This window comes from Apodemus sylvaticus, chromosome 4, assembly GCF_947179515.1.
Source record: "Apodemus sylvaticus chromosome 4, mApoSyl1.1, whole genome shotgun sequence".
NCBI lineage: Eukaryota > Metazoa > Chordata > Mammalia > Rodentia > Muridae > Apodemus > Apodemus sylvaticus.
Window position 1 is genome coordinate 154,625,331 of NC_067475.1, and position 23,597 is coordinate 154,648,927.

A 23,597-nucleotide genomic window follows, 5' to 3' on the forward strand; every position below is an offset into this window, starting at 1 on the left:
CTTGAAACTGCTACACTCTACCTCTTCATCCTTTATGAGTCTCTTTCCTTCTCCTCTGAGCAGGTCAAGGTCCCCATGTGTTATCCTTGCACCCTGACAAATCAATTCTCTTCAAGGTTAGCACAACTTTTCCTACTGAGGCCAGCTGGGTGAGGGGTTTCCACAGACAGTCAACAGTTTTAGGGATAGACCCTGTTCCAAATGTTGGGGGACCCACATGGTGTCCGAGCTGCACATTTGCTACATATATGCCATATGTCACAGCGCAGCTTCTGTATGCTTTTTGGTTGGTGTTCACTTCTTGGCAGCTCTCAATGGTCCAAGGTAGTTGAGTCTGTTGATCTTCTTGTGGAGTCCCTATCTTGATCGGGGCCCTGAATTCTTTCCTCAATTATTCACTAAGAGTCCATGAGCTCTATCTAATGTTTCCCTGTGGGTCTCTATCTGTTTTAGCCAGCTGCTGGGTGAAGTCTCTCAGAGAGCAGTCATGCTAGGCTACTGTCTGGATATCCCACAGAGCGGCTGACCTCCATTGAGACAGATAGAATTTCAGGCTGTGAGTTGGAAAGCATATCCCTGATTTCAGGTAGTAGGGTGGACTGAAAACCAGGAAAGGCAATCAGAATAGACAGTAGGGTTATTTCATTGATGCTGCAGTCAGAACTCTGATTCTTTGCTTCTACTCTTAGGTAAAAACACATAGGCTCCTGCCTTTAGTTTCCACTTTTATAATGCATAATGCATGGAATTATTGATATGCAGGATATGGAACCCCCAAACAGATTGTGACACACAAGTTAACAATCCCTGGTCTAACCTCCTATTTTTAAACAAAACTTTTTTCAAATACTTTCTACAATGTACATAGACCATTAATTTTCTTGTGTTTTTTTCATTATAAAAGGATTTTATTAGAAACATACAAGGAAGCTTACTTTATTCAGATTTGTATGAAAATTGGCTTAGTGTCCTTGATGAAGAATCCCTGCTTGGAAAAATTTCAACTATACGAAGGTAATGACATAGTATACACTTGGGGAAATGCCCAAAGTTAGAAGTAATGCATTTTGAGATATATGGGCTTGTCTTTATAGGATTATAAGCTGGAATGATGTCCCAAGACAAGAAGTTTCCTTTGCTAAGACATGTATAGTCACTTTATAAACAGGTGCATTTCTCACACAAGTGTGTTGTACCATGTCTGTAATCCAACCACTTGAGAGTCTTCTAAATTATAATGGTCATGGTGTGGAAGACAGCTTATGCTACGCAGTTGTGTGCAAGGCAGATTAGAACATTGGTTTGAATTCCTGAGTGAGACAAGTTAAAAGAAGTATATAAGTATAATAACTGTGGGCTATTTGTATCCTAATACTATTACCATAGTATTGTAAATATTGAACATTTAAATACATATATCATTAATTAGAACGTGAAGCTATTACTAAGTTCTTCCTTCTCAACTATAACTACCTAGATAAGTCTGGGTCAGGTATAGCTTTGACTTCTTTGGGTCATTTCCCTGTATCCATAGAATGATTTCTTAAGTACCAGGACTTTGAGCTCCCATTTCTACCCAGGACTCCAGTATCTCTGCCTTATCTATAGCAGAAGCTTTTATGCCTGCATTGTGTAGGGTCACTAGTGCGCCTTCTGCTCCTTGTGTTCCAGAGTGTCACAAGAGTGCTGCATGGATTCATAGTAAGTTGGATATTAAATGTGCCCCCATGGTGGTTAGAAAGATGGTTCATTGTTTGGCAACACTTTTTTCCATACACAGAACACACAACCTGCAACAAGCTTCATTCATTCATTCTATTTCCAGAGAACCTGACACCTTCCTCTGGGTTCTGTGGGTAGCAGTAATACATGTAATACAGAAAAATGCATACATAATTTTTAAAGTTTCCCATAATTCTATAGGGGAAATTGATTTTCAGATAATATTTTAGCCAACAGTAGCAATATTTTACCTAAAATCTGTATTTTGGGGTGGGGTCATTCATTTGTTTATATTAGTGCACATGCAGAAGCTATGCATGCAGTCGATGGCATAACTATATCCAAAGTTCCATTTCTTTTTATTAGATATTTACTTTATTTACATCTCAAATATTATTCCCTTTCCTCATTTCCTCTCGGAAAACCCCCTATCCCATCTTCCAGACCCCTGCTCACCTATCTACCCACTTCCACTTTCCTGTCCTGGCATTACCCTTCAGTGGAGCAGCAAGCTTTCACAGGACCAATGTCCTCTCCTCTCATTGATTTCTGAAAAACCCATCCTCTGCTATATATGTAGCTGGAGCCATGGGTCCCTCCATATGTACTCTTTGGTTGGTGGGTTAGTTCCTTGGAGCTCTGGTTACTGGTTGGTTTATATTATTATTCCAGCCTATGGGGCTGCAAAACCCTACAGCTCTCTAGCTCCTCCATTGGGGACCCTGTGCTTAGTCCATTGGTTGGCTGTGAGCATCAACTTCTGTCTTTGTCAGGCACTGGCAGAGCCTCTCAGGAGACAGGTATATCGGGCTCCTGTCGGATAGCGCTTGTTGGCAGTCACAATAGTGACTGGGTTTGGTAAGTGTGTATGGGATGAATCCCATGTGGAGCAGTCTCTAAATGGCCTTTCCTTAAGGTTCTGCTCCACCCTTTGTGTCTAAATCTCCTCCCATGGGTATTTTGATCCCCCTTCTAAGACAAATGGAAGTATCCACACTGCGGCCTTCCTTCTTCTTGGCCTTCATGTGGTCTGTGAATTGTGTCTTGGGTATTCTGAGCGTTTTGGTTGATATTCACTCATCAATGAGTGCATAAGATGTGTTTGTTTTTCGTTTGTTTGATTGGTTGGTTTTGGGTTACCTCACTCAGGATATTTTCTAGTTCTACCCATTTGCCTAAGAATTTCATGAATTCATTGATTTTAATAGCTGAGCAGTACTCCATCTTATAAATGTACATTTTCTGTACCTATACCTCTGTTGAGGGACATGTGGGTTCTTTCCAGCTTCTGCCTACTATAAATAAGGCTACTATGAGCATAGTGGAGCATGTGGCCTTATTGTCTGTTGGAGCTTCTTCAGGATATAAGCCAAGGAGTGGTATAGCTAGGTCCGCTGGTAGCACTATGTCCAATTTTCTGAGGAATCAACAACCCGATATCCAGAGTGGTTTTACCAACTTGCAATCCCACCAGCAATGTAGGAGTGTTCCTCTTTCTCCACATCCTCACCAGCATCTGCTGTCCCCCAAGTTTTTGGTCCTGGCAATTTTAACTGGAATGAGGTGGAATTTCAGGGTTATTTTGATTTGCATTTCCCTAATGATTAAGGATGTTGACAATGCAGCATTACTTGTCAGACAATCAACAGTAAAATTTTCCTTTGTCTATATAGTATTCTACTGAAGATGCCACAAGCAAATTACATTGTTCTTAAACAGCTCATTCGTGTGCTATTAAAAATTAAAACTTCTGCCAAGAATACTCTAGACAGCTTCATCTTATCTATCCGTATAGCCCCACATGTGTTATGGGATCAGACTTGTGTGAACTCATTATTTGGAAGTGACATTCCAAAAAAGGTAAGAGGATCTGATTTTTCCCTTTGAGAACAAAGTAGTCATTGTGATCAAGAAATTGGGAGTACCTCAGAAAGGTCAGCGATGTTAAAGGAAACCCTAAGATTGCATTATTCTGGAGTGGGAGATACATTGATCTATTCCAGGAAACATTGGGAAGGGAGATTGTTAACATAGTTTGAAGGAAGTGAATCATTTGTTTTTTGTTCTTTCTTTCCTTTTTACTTTTTTTTCAGATATTGATCTTAGATATTAATGTTTTACCCAATAATATGCTGCATGTATAATGGTAGTTCAAGAAGACTACAGTAAAGTTGAAAAAAATCCCTATTACCTAGTGTTTCACTTGTTTGATTATTTACTATTACAGCTGTACTTTGGAGCACATGATAGTTGTTCTTTATCATTGTGAGACTATTAAAATTATGAATTACCCTAACTGCACTACTGGTCATAAAAAAGAACATTGCATACAATTTTATATATAGATATAGATATAGATATAAATATACACAGACATATATACATATACATATATATATGCATATGTATACAGACATATATACATATAGATATATGTATACATATGTATATATACATACAATATGTAATATAATGAATAATGATGAACATGTACTCTATCTTATATAATATAGTTTCTAATATTTTAGCACTAACTTCTACTTATATAAAATAGAAGTATATGTTTGCATTATTTTGGGTACATTTTTAGGTACCTTAATATTTTGCTTTATTTATCTCTTCCTTTTCCTAGAAAGCTATATGCATTTATATTTTTCATCACTTTAATTATTTAGTTTTAATTCTGATTGCAGTACACTACTCTAGGTCTCATCCTCACGACCCCCTCTTCCCTCAGTTTAATTTTAATTTAAAATTTTATTTATGTTTTAATTTTTTTAAAGTTTGGGGGAAGTTGCCAGGGGAGAGTGTAGATATGGATGGACTAGAAAATGAGTGTTACTGGGTTGCATGATGAGAAATTCACAGAGAATCAACAAAGGACTTACCAATGAATGAAGTCATGGTGGTATTACTCACCATGGAGTAGAGTAGACCAATGAAAAGCTCCTTCAATTTAGAAAGTGTCTTAATTTGCTACTATTATGATAAAACACTGAGGAAAATTCTGGAGGACAGGTTACACTTCACAATATACTTCTAGTTACCAGTTAACTACTGAAAATGTCAGGGCAAAACCAAAGCGAGGCAGGAAGCTGGAGGCAAGAACTGATGCACAAGCTGTGTAAGAGTGCTTGCTGCCTCTTTTCCTGTACCTCCTATCTCTCTTTGTCTCAGTAATAGCTCCTGGGTGGCACCATCCTGGAGTTCTGGGACCTATAAATTCCATTGTTAATCAAGAAAATATTCCACAGACTTTTCTACACAATGGGCCAATCTGTTGTCTCAGTTTCTCAACATAGATCCCTGTTCTCACCAAATTCTTCATTAGTCATTTTTCTATTGCTTTAGTAAAACACCAGGACCAAGGCAACTCATAGAAGTAAATGTTTATTTGGGACTTAGAGATTTAGAGACATTACCATCCTTCAAATTCATGACAGAGGAGCATGGCTGCAGGAAGGTAGGGCAACCAAACAGGAAGCAGAGACCTGGTGGCTCTCATCTTAGGCAGCAAACGTGAAGCATAGAGAGTACACTCCAAATGGCACCTGACTTCTGTGACCTTACATTCTAACCTATGACATACTTCCTCCAGAGATGTCAAGTCACTAAACCACTCAAAAGATTTCACAAAGATGGTACCATAAATTGAGATGCCTGGAATTAGACAGGCATCACATTCAAAATATCACAATGAAACTCCACCTCTTCCCCATTCCCCTGCATAAAATCACTAATTCAAGAAATCTTTGAAGTCATTACTGTGATTCACTCACAGTTATTCTGGCAGCATATCAGTTCTGAAATGTTACATTGCTTTAGTAGTTCCCCTATTCTTTGAAGTATGTATGAAATTTTAACATGATAAAGTAAGTTGCGAAGAACTTAAGCATCTCCATTTCAGACAGAGACTTAATTTCACAGGTTCATATCTGCTCAAAGTAACTGATATTTTCCTTTTAATTTTGGAATTCATTTTTTTATCGATTTCAATTTCGTAAACTATGTAAAATTACAGAAGATCTTGTTTTTTTTTCCTTGTGTTACAGATCTCTGTTATACAAATCATGATTGATAACTTTGCAGATATATTTGGAGAAGATGACCCTATAATTTGTGACAACAGTCAGAAGAGGTCAGATGACATAAAGACTACAGTAAATACTGCTGGTAAGTCAAAAGCTTTGAAATACTGATGAATTAAAGGTTTCATCTGCTTCTTCTCAAGCAGAAGTTCCTAGAGATTAAGAGAAATTAGTCATTAAACAGATGGAAGGATGATATTCTCTGATTTCATAAATTTGTAAATATCAAAGCCCTATTGTGGCCTATTATATTAAAACGTGGGAAAAGATTTTTAAACAATACTTTCATTAAATTATATATTAATATGTGTATATATACATAGGTATGCATAAAGACACACATACACACACATACACACACACACTCACACACACACACACTCGCACACACACATATATTCTTTCATACATGCATGTAGGACAGAGGAACTCCTTACTTAGACCCTGTACAAATTCCAGCATATTACCTGTTATATTTCTCACCTTTCTTCCCATGGTCCATAAGTCATGTAGGATATCTTGGATATGAAATTATTTTTAAAAAGTTCACTTAGAAACAATTATTCAATTTAAAAATTCATTACACATACTCCCAAGAGTGAACAATGTGCCAACAAGCTTTGCTATTCTTGGACAGAAACACTGATGTTTAATTTCATTTGATTCATAATCTTGCCAAATGCTTAGCATTTGGTATCAATATGAAGTTGCACAGGATCCACTACAACACCTATGTGAGGAATCTTAACAAATAACACATTCAGGAGCAGATATATTGTTAACTCAAGAAGCTTTTGTGTACAGTTCAGAAAATATACTGAAAACTAGTCTGATCTGAAGTGGGGTGAATCTATCATCAGAGAATGTTTTTCTAACTAAGACATTTCTTGACTTCATTTAGCAGGGGACAACGAAACAACTGCAACATATGACTTTCCACAAAGGAAACTTCCTCATGACTAAAGAAGGTTCCTGTCATTCTATTTCAATAAAAGAAACAACTTCAATTATACATTTACCCATATTATTTATTACAAATAGATTCACTCACTATTTATTTCAAGTTATGTATTACATATTCTTATCTATTATAATAAATTGAATTAAATTGTTATTGCTTAGACTCGAATATGCCTGATTCATGATTCTCCATAGTATTTGTAAAATGGCATTTCCAGTACTCTCCTCCACCTCTCTTACTCAGGCACCTATATTCATGCAACAGATCCACTAGAATCACTTTATTAATTTTTTCTTCCAAACTACAATCAAAACGGCATTTTAAGTCCTGCACAATAATTTTGTTAATAGTAATTATTGTCCTAGTTCTGTGAAAATGTACTCTACTAAATTATTTACATTAGGAAAATAGCTCATTTTTTTGAGGGCTCAAGATATCAACATACAGCAGTTCTAATGTCAGGAGGTTGTAGCTAGTGAAGTCGTTCACCTAATTCAGAAGCAGAGGACAATAAATGTTAATATTCAGTAAGTTTTTTCTTTTTAAACATCCCAGGAACCATGAAAGGAATAGTAGAACCTAGTTATACTATTGGTTTGGCCACCAGTTACTTAAGCATAGACAGAATCTAAGGACCATAAATACACCCTCAGTGTCATGTCCAGAATCTTTTTTCAGAGAGAATTCTAAATAGAATTCCATTAATGATCAGCATTAATCATCACACATGATAAGATTAAAGGTGAATCATGGCTTCAAAAAACATAGGAATGGTCAAAGGTTTTAGTGATCAGAGAAATGAGCAGAGTCTGAAGTAAAGGCCACCCAGAGACTGCCTTACCTGGGGATTCATCCTACAAACAGTCACCAAACCCCGACACTACAACAAGAAGCATGTACCAAAAGGAGCATGCCATGGCTGTCTCCAGATGGGCCCTGACAGAGCTCTATAAATACAGAGGCAGATCAACTATTGGACTGGGCTTGGGGTCACCAGTGGGAGGATCTGGAGGGTAGTCCGGAGTACCTGAAGGGGTTACAGCCCCATGGGAATAAGAATGACTTCAGACACTCAGACACCCCAAGACTCCCAGGGACTGAACCATCAGGATCAGTGGGAGGAGTGGTCTTTGGTCAGGTAAAGGCTCAATAGAGGCCCCAACAAAAGGAAACAGACTGGGGTGGGGGGTGGGGTGAGGTGGGAATGTGTCAGGTAGAGGGACATACACATGGAGGCAAGTGATGGGAGGAGGGGTAGGGAATCTTTGGGGAGGGGGGCTTTCAGGAGGGGGGAAATTGGGAAAGGTTTTACCATTGGCAATGTAAATGAAGATACTCAATAGAAAAATAGATATTGAGAGAAAACAAAAACCAACAAAACAACAACAAAATGACCCCAGGATCCCATTTTACACCAATCAGATTGATTACATTCAAAAACCTCAGATGACAACCAGTGTTGTTGAGGATATGTAGAAAGAGGAACACTCCGCCATTGCTGGTGGAGTTGCAACCTGTTACAACCATTCTGGAAATCATTCTGGTGTTTATTTTGAAAAATGGAAATAGATCTACCTGATGACCTAGCAATACCACTCTTGAGAATATACCCAAATGATGCCCACCATGCCACAGAGGCACGTGTTCCACTACGTTCATAGCAACCTTGTGCTGCTAAGTATCTTAGATACCTAGAAGCTGGAAACAACCCAGATGTCCCACAACAAATCGATACAGAAAATGTTCATTTACACAATGGAATACTACTCAGCTGTTAAGCATGAGGACATCCTGAATTTTTCAAGCAAATGGAAGGAATTAGAAAATATTCTGAGTAAGGTATTCGGACACAAAAGGACACACTAATGTTCTCACTAATAAGCGGATATTAGCCAAAAAATGCATAATACCCAACATACAGTCCACAGACCTCAAAAAAGGTCAACAAGCTGAAGTGCACAAGTGAGGACAACTCAGTCCCACTTGGGAGGGAGAAGAAAGCAATCACAAGTGGGGAAGAAGGGTGGGACCTGGGAAGGAAAGTGGACAGTGGTCAGGGGAGTCATGGGAGAGGGGAACCTGATCTAGGATGGGGAGAAGGAAAAGGACTGAAGCCCTGAGGGCCAGCACAAAGAATGTAAACAAGCAACCTTGGAAAGTAGAAGGTTAGGGGAAGGACCCTCCAGAATGTACCAGAGTCCTGGGAGGTGAGCAACTATCAGGCACTAAAGGGAGCAACCTTAGATGCCTGACAGTGGGGAGAGGGAACATAGCCCACCCCCAGCAGGAAGAAAGATAGGGCATCAAATGAGGGAGGGGCATCCCACAGTCACAACTCTGATCTGTAATTGTTCCTCTCTGAAACAACTGCAGAGATAGAAATGGAAAGGAGCCTGAGGAAAAGAGCCAGAGATAGGCCCAAAGTGAGGTCTAGCTCAAGCGGAGGCTCTAAGGTCTGACACTATTACTGAGGCTATGGAGAGTTCACAATAAGGGACCTATCTTGACTGCCCTCTGAATGATCCAACAAGCAGCTGAAAGAGTCAGATACAGACATTTGCACCCAACTAATGGACAGAAGCACCTGACTCCTGTTGTTGAATTAGGGAAGGATGAAAGCAGCTAAGGAAGGAGACCCAGTAGGACGACCAGCACTCTCAATCTGGACCTCTCAGATCTCTCAAACACTGAACCACCAAATAGGCAGCATACACCAGCTGACATGAGGCCCCCAACACACTTACAAAAGAAACCTCCAGGTCTGTATTCATTCAGAGATGATGCACCTAACCCTCAAGAGACTCTAGGGCCCAGGGAGTTTAGAGGTCAGGTGGGCTGGAGGATGAGGACATCCATGTGGAGACAGCAGGGTGGGGAGGAGATATGGGATGTGGAAAGTTCTGAGAGTGGATGAGATGGGGGGATAAAATATTAAGTTTTAAAAAATACATAAATAAATGTATAAATTATTTAGAATGCTACAGAAGGAATTGAGCTGATCTAGTAAATTAGTGTGATAAATTTTCAAGTCTACAGCCTCACTACTTCCATAAATCTGACTTAAATTTCTAGCCCCAGCCATGGGAGGTTGAGTGCCTTTTGCCAAAGAAATCTTACAGCAATATGTATATGTCTAAATTCAACTGATTCTAGCGGTTTATGACTTAGCAACGTCTACGTTGAAAATGAGTTTCTATGGTACATAAAATATTAGACATGTTGACGTGTTAGGGAAGCAGTTGACAGGAGTATTCTGCTTCTAACACCTATGAAGTGTGACAATAACCCGTACAGCCACATATCAGAATAGATGCAGTAAGTGTACTTACATGTCAGTAGTATTCAAGAAGTTTTTTTTGTAAGTGTAATTTAATTAATTTTTTGATATATTTTTTGTTTACATTTCAAATTATTTCCCCTTTCCTGGATCTCCCCTCTCAAAAAGTCCCATAAGCCCTCTTCCCGCCCCTTGTTACCTCATGAACCCCTTCCTGCTCCCCTTTCCTGGTATTCCCCTAAACTGCTGCACTGAGCCTTTCTAGGACTAGGGGCCTCTCCTTCCTTCTTCTTGGGCATCATTTGATATGTGAATCGTTTCTTGGGTATTCTGATCTTCTAGGCTAATAGCCGCTTATCAGCGAGTTCATACCACTGTGAGGTCAAGAACCTTTGATTGGACTTAAGTTTATTTTCTTTACCTCACAATTGAACAGTTTTGGGTCTTTCATTGGTTTCTCTGAAAAAAAATTTTAGTCTGTAGACTCTAAGAAGCCTGTTCTTTTCTACACTTGATCTTAGCCAAAAGGCCGAGAAGCAATAAACCTGTTCTTTTCTACTGAGATAAAGAAATGGACTGAGCCCAGATGTGAGAGAAGGTGTGCATGTGTGCGTGTGTGTGTGGGGGGGGGCGTGCGTGCATGTGGGTGTGTTGGGTGGGGAGGAGCTGAGGAGTAGAGGGAGGGAAAACTATCAGAACATGTTGTATTACAAAAGAATCTACTTAATAAAAAGCAGGAGGAAGAAAATATTCATCAGAAAAAAAGGAATAAAAAGACCTAATTATTAAACCTCAAACTTTAATAGCAAGAAAATAAAATAGAATCATATTTTATACTTATTTTTTCTGTTTTTATGGTGAAGATGTAGAGGATAGAATGAATTCATTTAAGGAATGTATTTTATCCTTGACTATGATTCTGAACTAAGTATCATTGTGATGAGAAGTATAATATACTAATCTACAATACTGACTGACTTTCCTGTAGATGAAGCTTTCTGACTCTGTTCAGTAAAGCATATTTATTTTTAAAGTGTCCTGTGATTTTTGCATGTTGGTCTCTACGGTTCATAGGGTTAATGAAGCTGAATTTTCACATATACCTTTGATAGGTTAAAAAAGAATAATGTATTGAGAATATTTGAGAATGAGTATGAATTTCAAAATGTTTTGTAGAAAATTACTTCTCTTCTTGGATAGATATTATTACTGATATCTATCTGTCTCTCATTTCATCTATCTATTTAGCTATTAACATATACTTTTCTGAGAATCTGTTATTTAATAAAAATGCCTATGGTTCAACAATTATTAAACTACATGATTTTAAAACCAAAAGACTGAAGAGGATGAAATGCACTTGTCACTTTGTCAGTTACAGCATAAGCTCTTGAATCTTGACTTCACAATGGCCTGTCACCCTGACTGCTAATGAATCCTCAGACTTCAGTGGTTGGTTTACCAACTGCAGTCTTCAGTTTGTTATATAGTGCCTAGAAGGAAAGCGATAATTTCATATCCATTGATTTGCTCTCAATTCCAGGCTCCACTGTAAAGGTATGTATATAGAAAGCAATTGTTAGCATAGCACAGGAGATGGAGAGGTTTGGAGAGGTGCAGGAATCTAGGTGGAGACTTTGAAATGTACAAGAATGTTTACTTTCCAGAATCAATGTTGATATCCTCATAGGAGCCACAGGAAAGACACACAGAACTGTCACCGGTGTCTGGACAAGATCAACTTCATGACTAATCTTTGAATGCTGGAGTGTTTGCTTGTTTGTACATGTGATTGTTTTTCTGCATTGAGAGTTATCTAGCTTATTATAATAGTTTTGACAGCTCAGCTGAACATCAGGATCATGAAAGCAGAGGTCTTTGGCTTGAGTTGTGGAGATTCATGCAACTACACTTTCAAATGCTAATATACTCCACCTACTCATTTCTAAGTTTTCACCATTCAAGACAGTTTGGGGAAGGGACAAACATACGAAAAAGAAATTTCTGAAGGAAACTGACATATAGGACAATATAGGAAAGGCCAGGGTGTTCACAGGTATGAAAAGAAGTCTAGAATTTTTAATGATGTTTAATTTTTTAATTTCTTACTAAGTTTCCCATTAGCATATCATTTATGTTCAAAGTTACAATTAGTTTTTAATATCACATTCTTCCTTATTTTGAATTTCATACATGTATACAGTGTATTAAATCATCAGTATAAATGCTGCTATAATATTCCTCAGATCTTCTCTTTCAACATTATTTACTGTTTTTTTACTATCATAAACCTTTTAAAATTTAACATGAACATTGGTCTGATAACTTATCCACTGAGTACTTGTTCTGTTAGGTGGAGACCTGTACAAGGAGTATCTTATTTTTTCAACTATATGGAAACCCTTGTGAAGAAAGACATTGGAGGAATACATCAAAACTTGCTGTGCCAAAGCAACATAGAACTCACAAGTGGCAGGAAAAGGAATGAGAGACATCAATCTTTATTTAATGATGCATTGGTTGTGTCTAGTAATCTGTTATTCTGTGCAACATGTATTCCTTACTATGAGAGGCTACACTTTAATTAGGCATTTTGTACAAAACTAAAATATTCTTTTCTTTTTTTTTTTAAGTTTATACTTACTTCATTACTTACTGATTGTAACTTTCTTTTCCTCTACTGTGTTTGGGGTTTGGCAGACACTCCCCTTTACATTTCTCAACTCATTTTGAGAAAAGTTTCAAACACATTTAAAAAAATGAATTATTTATGGTGCCATCCTTCTAGTTGAATTTGGGAACGAATAACAACTTGAAAAGGAGGCAGATTCTGCTTATTCTCTTTTGTTGTAGATGTTAATTAGATATATTCTTTATTTATATTTCAAATATTATCTTCTTTCCTGCCCCCCACCCCCGTGAAAATCCCATGAGCTATATCAGCTCTCCCTGTTCCCCAATCAAACCCCTCCTGCTTCCTGGTCCTGGTATTCCGCTACACTGCAGCACAGAACATTTATGGGCCTGTCCTCCCTTTGATGTCCAACAAGGCCATCCTCTGCTGCCTATGCTTCTGGAGTCATGGGTAACTTCATGTGTACTCATTGGTTGATGGTTTTGTCCCTGGGAGCTCTGGGAGTGCTGAGTGGTTAAGAATTAGTCTGGGAAGAATAATGATTTTGGCTGACCAGATGCCCCAGGGTTCCCAGGGACTGAGCCATCAACCACAGGTACACATGGTTCCAGCCAAAAGAGTGGCAGAGGAATGCCTTGTTGGGCTTCAGTAGGAGGACAGGTCTCTGGTCCTATAAATGCCCAATAGATGCCCCAGCATGGGAAAATCGAGGGGGGAGGGTAGGTGGTAGTGTGTTGGGTGGGGGACATATTCTTGGAGGCAGGGGCTGGGAGGATGGGTTGGGGTATTTCGGGGAGGGGAGGAAACTGGGAAAGGATATAACATTTGAAATGTAAATGAGGAATATATTCAATAAAAAGTGCAAAAAAATTCCAAAAAAAAAAAAAAAAACCAATACAAAAAGAAAAGGAGGCAGATATGCCATATCCCATTCCCTGCTCTCCCTTGTCCCTGTGTGTGTATGTGTGTGTCTGTGTCTGTGTGTATGTGTGTGTTGGCTTGTTCCAATTCAATTATAATTATGTTTCTATTTATTTTATTTATTTGCCCTTTCTTTCTCCCTTTCCTTCCTTCTTTCTCTCTTTCATTCTTTTATTCTTTCTTTTGTTCTTTCTTTCTTTTTCTTTTTTTTCATTTATTTATTTACATTGCAAATGATTTCCCCTTTTCTGGGTCCCCACTCCCCGCAAGTCCCATAAGCCCTATTCTTCCATCTACCCCTTCCCACTTCCCTGTTCTGGAATTCCCCTATACTCTTGCACTGAGTCTTTCCAGAACCAAGGCTCACTCCTCCATTCTTTTTGGACATCATTTAATTTGTGGATTATGTCCTGGGTATTCAAAGTTTCTAGGCTAATATCCACTTATCAGTGAGTGCATACCATGATTGATCTTTTGAGACTGGGTTACCTCACTTAGTATGATGTTCTCCAGCTCCATCCATTTGTCTAAGAATTTCATGAATTCATTGTTTCTAATGGCTGAATAGTACTCCATTGTGTAAATATACCACATTTTTTGTATCCATTCCTCCGTTGAAGGACATCTAGGTTCTTTCCAGCTTCTGGCTACTACAAATAGGGCTGCTATGAACATAGTGGAGCATGTGTCCTTATTGCATGCTGAAGAATCCTCTGGATATATGCCCAGTAGTGGTTTTGTCATGGTTTCTCCATCTACAGTGATTGAGAGTTTCGCTGGGTATTGTAATCTTGGCTGGCATTTTTCTTCTCTTAGAGTCTGCATGAGATCTGCCCAGGATCTTCTAGCTTTCATGGTCTCTGGTGAGAAATCTGGTGTAATTCTGATAGGTCTTCCTTTATATGTTACTTGCCCTTTTTCTCTTACTGCCCTAAGTATTCTTTCTTTCTTTAGTACATTTGGAGTTTTGATTATTATGTGACGGGAGTTATTTCTGTTCTGGTCCAGTCTGTTTGGAGTTCTGTAGGCTTCTTGTATATTCATGGGCATCTCTCTCTTTAGGTTAGAGAAGTTTTCTTCCATAATATTGTTGAAGATATTTGCTGGCCCTTTAAATTGTAGATCTTCACACTCATCAATACCTATGATCCTTTATTTGGCTTTCTCATTGTGTCCTGGATTTCCTGGATATTTTGGGTTACAAGCTTTTTGCATTTTGCATTTTCTTTAACTGTTGAGTCCATGATTTCTATGGTATCTTCGGCATCTGAGATTCTTTCTTCTATCTCTTGTATTCTGTTGTTGATATTTGCATCTATGGTCCCTGATTTCTTCCCAAGGTTTTCTATCTCCAAAGTTGTCTCCCTTTGTGCTTTCTTAGTTGTTTCTACTTCTGTTTTTAGATCCTGAAAATTTTTGCTCAGTTCTGTCATTTGCTTGTTTGTGTTTTCCTCTAATTCTTTAAGCGATTTTTGTGTTTCCTCTTTCATGACTTCTGACTGTTGATCAAGGTTCTCCTGTATTTCTTTAAGTGATTTTTGCGTTTCTTCCGTATTGGCTTTTGTATTCTCCTGAATTTCTTTCAGTGATTTTTGTGTTTCCCTTGTAAGGGCTTCTAATTTTTGATCCATTTTCTCCTGAATTTCTTTAAGTATGTTCTTCATGTGTTCCTGCACTAGCATCATGACTAGTGATTTTAAATCCAAATCTTGTTTTTCTGGTGTGTTGGGGTATCCAGGACTTGCTAATGTTGGAGAATTGGGTTCAGATGCTGCCATAATGCCTTGGTTTCTGTTAGTAATGTTCCTACGTTTGCCTTTAGCCATCTGGTCTCCCAGGAGTTAGATGGTCTTATTGTCACTGGCTGGAGCTTCAACCTACTGTGGATCTTTAAGGTTATTTCTGCAACACTGGGTGACTGGGTTTCTTCTGGCACAGATTACTGATATGCTGGCTTCCTCTTTTGTGCCTTTGGAGCCCTTCTCAATCTTGGCTCAAGCAATGCTATACTTAGGTTGTCAAGGTCAACCAGGTGTTCTCTGTCTGCTCTATTATGGAGGGAAGAAGTTGTGGTGGGGGTCACTCCCTCTGTTGATTCTCACATAGGACCCAGGTCCTACGATGGACTGGCTTGCAGATGAACCGCCTATGTGCTCAGTTCCTGAGTGGAGGCAGACCCCTGGTGGTTTGCACCACCAGAAATCTAAAGCTCAGGGTGTTACAGTACCTAGTGATCCTTTTGTGTCCCTGCAGACAGCAAATATGGCAGTGGGGCTTCTCTCCTTCCACAGCTTCCTGGGCAGGACACGGGCCCCGAGCCCGGCGGGCTGGCAGACAAAAGCAGCCTATGTGCTCAGTTCCTGAGTGGAGGCAGACCCCTGGCAGTTTGCACCACCAGAAATCTAAGGCTCCTTTTCTTTCTTTCTTACCTCCTTCCTTCTTTGCTTTCCTACCTCCCTCCTTCTGTCCATCTTTCTCTCTCTGTCTCTCTTTCTCTGTCTCTCTTTCTCTCTGTCTCTCTCTCTATGTCTCTCTGTCTCTCTATCTCTCTGTCTCCCTGTTTAAACTCCCCCCCTCCATCTCTTTCACACTTTCTTTCAAGAAAGGACTGATCTCTCTATGGGGAACAGCACAACTGTGATCTCCTGACAGTTCCAGGTAAGCCAGAACTACATCATCATCACCATCATTTTACATTTGTATCTTCTCACCAAAAATAAAGGAAAGGAGAGTCAACTTGGCTAGCAGATAAAATTGATAAAATTAAATCATTAAAAACTCAAGTATGAAATTTCATCAGAAAGATGAAAATGGTCATCTTGTGGAACATCATGAAAGTAGCTTCTCCACCACCCTAACCTGACCTTACCACCACTTCTGCTTATTTCCAGCTCCTGAGTGCAGGAGTTACTGAGTTTAGGCAGTACAGAGTTTAGCATGGCAGGCAGGGACACACCTGGGGTCTGAAGACATGCAAGATCAACTGTCAGATTTAAGGCAGAAAAAAAGAAAGGAGAAAAAGACTGATCAAGGAATCAATAACTTTCAAATGGGCTTGGGTATTGGTAGTGGGAAAGGAGTTTCCATCCTTGGTGGTTAAAAGACACAGCCACATTGGAAAGTTTAAACTTTACATGTCCTGTTCACCTCTGAGACCTCAATATGGTGGCCAGGAAAATAGGTCTCTGAGCTGGCATAGTGGCACAAGCCTTTAATCCCAGAAGACACAGGCAGATCTCGAACTGGAGACTAGCCTGCCACATATAGTGAGTCCCAGACTGGCCAGGGATATACAATGAGACCCTGTACTTGAAAAATAAAACAAAATAAGAAAAGGAAAAAAAACCCCACAAACCAACAAAAACACAAATCGTGCCTCTGATATCCAATCTGGGCAGCAGATCTGATTGTCAATCTGGGCAGCCAGGCTTCTGCATCTCCTCCTCCCTAACCTCACACGGAGGCTGCACTTGTGAACTCTTCTTCTCATCAGTGCCAGATGGAGCAGCACAGGCCTATTTATATGAGACAGGAAACTCCCTTCACCCATGCCTTTGACTGGACACCCGGCACTGATTGACTGAGTCTGTCGTACCCTATGTTAGAGACTGGTTCTTTTTCTTGCCTTCTCTCCTTTACAGAGGTCAGGCCAGCATCCTACTCTTGGGTGTTACCTGCTTCCTCTCCCTCTCTTCCTGAAGCCCTTGCATTAATTCATCCAATGATCTTTCAGTATATCTCAACTTTTCTAAAAACTGGGTGGACAAAATAGTGCTTCATGAGCAAACGATCACTTCTTGATGAACAACTGATTGCTCCTAATCTACTGTTGGGCAAGTGTCCCAGATAGACATGCAACTGTGTTGATAACAAAATGAATTCTAGCAGGAATGAAGACATCTATCCTGAGTGTGAAGAAGCTGAAGGTTCTGTTTAGGTCAAAGGTCAAAGATGGCTCAGGGTAAAATAATAGGCAACATGAATTCTCTGGGATATCTCGAGGAACTAAAAGGATATTAGCCCCCCACTAAAGAACAGAGATAGTAATAACAGAGAGAGGTCACTGCCTCTCTCCTGAAGCTTCCAGAAAGACACTGTGATACTTGAGTCAAGGACCTCTATCTAGAAATTAGGAGTATGGCTTAATAGTTAAAAGCCCAAGTTCTAGGGATAAATAGTTTAGGTACGAATTTCAGCTCCTTTGTTTTCTGGTTATGTGAACTAAAGAAAATTATTTAATATTTCTATGCAACCTTTTCCTTATTTGTAAAATGGGAGTTTATAATAGAGTAATAAAAAATATGTGATTTCAGTGTTGAAGGAATTACATTTTGGAAGATGCTTACAACACTTATGTTTTATACATTAAGCTCTAGAAACTGGTTATTTCACTATTACTAGTAATTCATTTAAAGACACACTTTCTTAGTGTGGGGAAAGCACTAGCCTTGATTTCAGAGACTGCCAAAATATCACAACAGAAACATTGATTTTTGAATACTCTACTGAAAAAGAATACTGCGCTTCAAACCAAGGATGTCAGTAGTCTTTATTAGGTTAAATTATTGTAATCATGTACAACAAAAACGATTTTAAGTTTGAACAAAAAAGAGACAAGAGTTATTTAGGCTACTACAGATTACAAAGCAGGATATTCAAAGGGCTGTTTGGAGCCAGGCAGATGGTGGGCACCTGCAGTCCTAGCTCCTTGGAATATGCTGAGGTATTAAGCCCAGGAGTTTACAGACCAGCCTGAGCAACATAGTGAGACTGTAATGGGATCTGTTGCCCTCTGCTGTTAGTTTGAATGAAGCTCACAAACATAAAATCAATAAATAAACCTTTAAAAAATCTATTCTATCTGTACTCTAATTTTAAGGGGGTTGTTAATGCGTTACTGGCGAGTTGGAGACAGTCCAGATTAGTTTGCAAATTTAGCTGTCAGAGGTCACTGTTAATGTATAAACAATGACAGTCTGCATGGCTGCAAAGATCAGTGAATGTTGTTTAAATGATATACATTGCTTCTCTTACTGCTACTAATATCAGAATTTTCTAAATATGGACAGATAGCTTTTAGTTTTTTGTTTTGGATATTTGGTTAATATGTTTTGTCCCTGTCTCTCTGAAATTTGATTTTATATCATTTACAAAATGTTTTGTTGTAATTATATAAGGTAAAAATCTTTTTTTTTCTGGAAAAAAAACCAGCTTAGGAGAGATGTGACATGGCATAGGAATTATTGTTATTATTATTATTATTGACTGTATGAGTCAATTTCTATAATTAGTTCTGCCTTTTCTATGCACCTCATCTAATCATCAATCACATTAGTTCATTTCTTTCAAGAATCCATACTAATGAAAATAATAGTTATGTGATATTTGAGCTGAGTTTTATGAGAAAATGAGTCAATATCCTTGCTACTTTCCCCTATTAAGCAACAACAAAACACAGATGTTAACCCTGCCTTTAACCACTTCCCCACTGGATTTCTGAGGCAGGGAGGGAAGACCTTTAAACCCCACTCCCATCCCCAAACAAGTTGACAAAGACAGAACTGGGAAGAAACTGGAGGTTTTTGACACCAGCCTTCCTTCACTTCTTGGAGCTCTGGATTTCAGAGCCTAAAGGATGCTGTGGTCCCATCCTCCCAGCGGATGTGGCCCAGTCTGGACTCAATGGAGCTTCAGGTCATTTTTTTTTTACATGAGCCCCTAGGTTGGAGCTCTGGATCACTGAGGTCCAGAGGATGCCGTGGCCCAGGATTCCAAGGCAATGTTGCCCGGTTTGGGCTCACTAGAGCTTCAGAACCTTTTTGTTTTTGTTTTACTTCAGGAGCCACTCAGTTCCTGTGGCTGGGGATCTGAATTTCTGAATATGAAAGGATGCTATGATCCCAGTTTCCAAGAGAAGTGGCCCATCCTGTTGGTGTCTCTGAAGCTTGGAGTCTTACTAGTTTGTTTTTGTCCTGTGGGACCCCTCTAACCCGAAGTAACAACAACAACAACAACAACAACAACAATAATGTTGGATTTGATGTTGGAGAGGTCAATGTACAATAAATTCACAGAATAAGAAATTTAAAATGATCAGAATACACACAAATAATGCACAGTGCCTGATTGTCACAAGCCACACCAGAGAATTCACTCATCCAAGTAAGTAAACACAGGAAACAGGAATCATAGCAAATGGAGCTTCAGGAACTGTGAGCCGTGAGCCATAGGGCAGAAAAACAGGTGGCCAGAAAAGCCAACAGCATTGAAGTGTCCTGTTCTTTAATGTCACCAACCAAAGAACAGTATGTTAATATATATCTGCATGCCAGGCGTTCCCTCTTTCTCCATGTTCCTTGTCACCTGGACTGAGTGAATGGTGGAGCTAAGGGCAAGGAGAGCACTTGTGTGTGCTGAAGATTCCTGTTTCTCCTCCATGACAGGTCCACTTGGTGTTTCTTTCACTGAGTTCCCAAATTTCCACAGGTCCTCGATTTGTGTGTCTCTGTTTGTCTGCCATGTAAATCCTAAGTGCACTACTTTGCCCTTTTCACGGCATTGCTGTCTGGGGTTAAGCCAGCAAGTTTTTGTTGTTGTTGTTATTTGATGCCTTTTTGTTTCTGAGCCTCCATCATTTGCTGTGTGGAGAAGTGCAGTTCTCAAAATTTTTTGCTCTTTTTTTGGTGGGGGGAGGAGGCTCTTTGTCCTGCTTTTTCTGTTGTTCTTGGTTTGGTTGCTTGAATTGTTCACTTTTGAGTCCCAGCTTGCTCATTTTGTCCACAGAAGATCCAGCTTGTTGTTCCCTATAGCATCTGCCACTCTCCGTTTCTGTGGACTGATGTGGTGTTCTTGTACTCTCTTCTGGCTGGGACCTACACCATGCCATTTGAGAAATGGACACTCATGGGGAATAGTCATTCATTGCAAGTGGTGGCCACACTCCTCTTTCTGCCAGCAGGCCCCTGCCTCTCCTCCCTGTCAATGTTAATGGTGTGTAGAAGGATGGGGTGTGGCTATTCAGCCCAAAGACTGTGATCCTCTATATATCTTAAGGTGGTTCATGGGGTCCCTGTGGACATCACGTTCTCTGTTATCCTCATGCAGTTCACTCAGTTCCTGTGTTCCATTTAAACCTCTTCCCCAAGCCTGGAAGTGTGGTTGACTGATCCATTGTGGTACATGCCCTTCCCATCCAGTTCATGTGTGTGCCATGCTTGCAGTCCTCTGGATGCTCAAATTGTACCCAGCAGTCAAAAACAGGCCACTGATGATCTATGACTCTTATCAACCTAAGACAGAGGCATGAACTGAAATGCCTTATTTGTTTATTAATAAACACTAATATGGCTGTGTTTGCTTAAATAACACAAGTAATCTGCTAGTGTCCTCTGGGATGGGTAAGAGAGAGTATAGACACAGTGGTAAGCCAGATGCAGCAACCAACCACCATAATTCCCAGGAAGGACCATAGAGGATAAGTCAATCCAGTGCCCCAGTCCAGCTAATTTTTAATAAATAAATAGGGAGGAATTGAGCCTTTCCTCCAGCCTTGAGCAGGATAATTCAGACCTTGTTTTGCCACAGTTGCCTACCTAGGGTGGAGCCTTCAGAACTAGGAGAAGTCTATTGTTCTTCCAGATCTGCAGCTTCCTGCAAGGAGCCAGCTACCCACTGAGCAGCTGAGCCTGTTTTCCTGACCAGATTCTGGCATATTGGGGGATGGGTTTCTCCCCTTTAAATTCAGAGTTATCCATTAAACATTGGGCCTTGATCAGAACATTGTCGGGGCTTCACGATTCTCTTTCTAGACCGTTCACTTTCAGCACCCCCTGTCCCCTGCTCTCCTTCCAGGTGTACCCAGTTTGACCAAGGCTGTGGGATGGCAAACACTCCTGGAGCACATTTCATTGGTTCTGTGTGAAAAGCTTGAGGGATGTGAAAAGAAAGGACAACAGCTCTACCTGTGAGATACATCCTCAAATCTTGAGGGAGGAGGCATGGGCCACAATAAACTAAAAAGCAAATGCTCACCCCACTGAAGACAGGAGTGGAGTGGGGATTCCCATGGCCAAAACTACTGCAGAAGATGTTTAGAGCATGCCTTGGGGTGGGACTGTGCATCCATATAATCCCCTTCAGAGCATAGCAGGCTGCATCAACTCAGAAGTGAGCACCTTGATGGTCAAAGCCTGAAATGCTCCCTTAGCATCGGAAGGTTCTCAGATACCTAAAGAATGCAACTTTTTCTCATTGAGGGTGGAATGTACCCTCAGAGTACCCAATGAGCTCCAGACCACAACAACCATAAACTAGCTCCATGAGTGAAATGCAGCACATAAGACCTCCACGGTAAGTGTGGAGCATCCGCACTAAGCCTGTCCTCCAGGGTATCCTGAGTGTTCAAGACCGGAGAGGGACAGATACTGGCCCCCCACACAGTGTAGCAAAAGGTCATTGACAAAAAGAAACTAGCCTTTACCATTCAGCCCCTCTCTACATGGCCCTACAGAGGAATGCAGCAGCTTGGGGCAGACACTCATCCAAAAAAGGACTCCCTTTTCAGACAACAGGGAATGCCAGAGCCCCTTTTACCATACTTTCTTTTGGCCCCCTCAGGCCTCTTACTGCAAAATGGAGCACAGATGACACACCAAGAAACAGAAAGCACCACCATCAACTCAGAAGTGAGTACCTTGAGGGTCAAAGCCTGGAATGCTCCAGGAGCACTGGGGGGTTCTCAAGCATGGGGCATTCCTGCAATGGACAGAGAGGGCATGCATTGAAATGGATCAACCTCCCTTCTGGCCTTGGGGAAGAGGTTCAAATGGAACTCAGGAACAGAGTGAACTGTGTGAGGACTTCAAAGTACACATGTCCACAGGAAATCCAAGAACTACAGTGAGAAGTGCAGAGGTCACAGTGTTTAGGCCAGATAACTACACCCCTGTCTTACACACAACCTGATGGTGTAGGGAGGAGACATCCAAAGCTGGAAGACAATATGTGGAAAACACAACATTATACAACCCTTGCCACAGAATAAAATCAGTCTCTGGGGAAAAGTATAGCTCCAATTGCCACCGAAAAAAAGAAAAAAGGAAAGAAAGAAAAAAAGAAAAGAAAGGAAGGAAGAAAGAAAGAAGTTAAACAGGACTTCATCTAAGTTCAAGAAACAATGACACTAGAGGGAAGATATAACTGTAAAATAAAAACCATAATCTTCTATTGCCTTGTTTTATTTTGTCTGGGGATAGCATTTCTCTTTGGGTAACAATGGCAGCCTTGGGACTTACTCTGTTGACTTAGCTAGCCTCAAACCTACAGAGCCACTTGCACCACCATAGCAAGACAAACGCTAGAATATTTGTTCTTGTTTGTTTATTTATTTATTTATTTATTTATTCATTCATTTTTGATGTATATGCATGGCAATCTGCATATAAGCCTACATGCCAGAAGAGGGCACCAGAAACTAGGAGGACCCTCTATGTGGCTCCCTTGGAATTGAACTCAAGCATCCATAGAAAGAGCATCAGATAGGTACCTTCCATCTGAGCCATCTCCAAAAGCTGTAATCTTCACTGGCCAATTAATGCTAATATCAGCACAAATGAAACATAATCAGTAATCACTTGAGGTTATTGATAAAAAGGTAAATTCTAATAAGATGGAGGGTAGATATCTGCCTGCTTCTTCTTGTGTCATTTAAGGCATACAAATAAAAAATGTTTGTCTTTTATCCAAAATCTAAATAATTAAGGTGGGGTAAGAACTCATGGGTTGGGATTAACAATTTCTACCACATACTGTTTTGTTTTTGTGTAACATAAGTAGGAGTCTCCTCAGACATAAGTCTGGAAAGGTAAAATGGATAATTTTGAGGGGGTGGGACAGGGTGTATTTGACATAGGATTTGTCGGTGTGGAGAAATCCCTGTCAAGGAAGAAACTCAGTTCGTCTTTTGCTGCCTCTCTGAGACTGAGATTAAAAGCA

At 40.0% G+C, this 23,597-nt stretch overlaps 2 protein-coding genes and 1 pseudogene across 4 annotated transcripts in view; 2 read left to right on the forward strand and 1 right to left on the reverse strand.

Annotated features, from left to right (window-relative positions):
- LOC127683498 (rho GTPase-activating protein 20-like) overlaps window positions 1-23,597 on the forward strand; it is a 445,237-nt gene that overhangs the window by 244,894 nt on the left and 176,746 nt on the right. The gene's annotated exons all lie outside the window — the stretch shown is intronic.
- Window positions 1,676-6,924, forward strand: LOC127683506 (T-cell activation Rho GTPase-activating protein-like). The gene is made up of 4 exons (XM_052180803.1): window positions 1,676-1,701; window positions 3,396-3,582; window positions 5,775-5,895; window positions 6,712-6,924. The coding sequence occupies exons 1-4, from the start codon at window positions 1,691-1,693 to the stop codon at window positions 6,771-6,773; spliced, it is 381 nt and encodes a 126-aa protein (XP_052036763.1). The 5' UTR covers window positions 1,676-1,690; the 3' UTR covers window positions 6,774-6,924.
- LOC127683976 (uncharacterized) lies at window positions 10,498-10,589 on the reverse strand (annotated as a pseudogene).

What these genes read in the sequence shown, in the direction of transcription:
- LOC127683506 (XM_052180803.1), top strand. An exon ending in GAAGTGACATTCCAAAAAAG is followed by an intron (nt 3,583 to 5,774) that starts GTAAGAGGATCT and finishes CTTGTGTTACAG; the next exon opens with ATCTCTGTTATACAAATCAT. An exon ending in GACTACAGTAAATACTGCTG is followed by an intron (nt 5,896 to 6,711) that starts GTAAGTCAAAAG and finishes GACTTCATTTAG; the next exon opens with CAGGGGACAACGAAACAACT.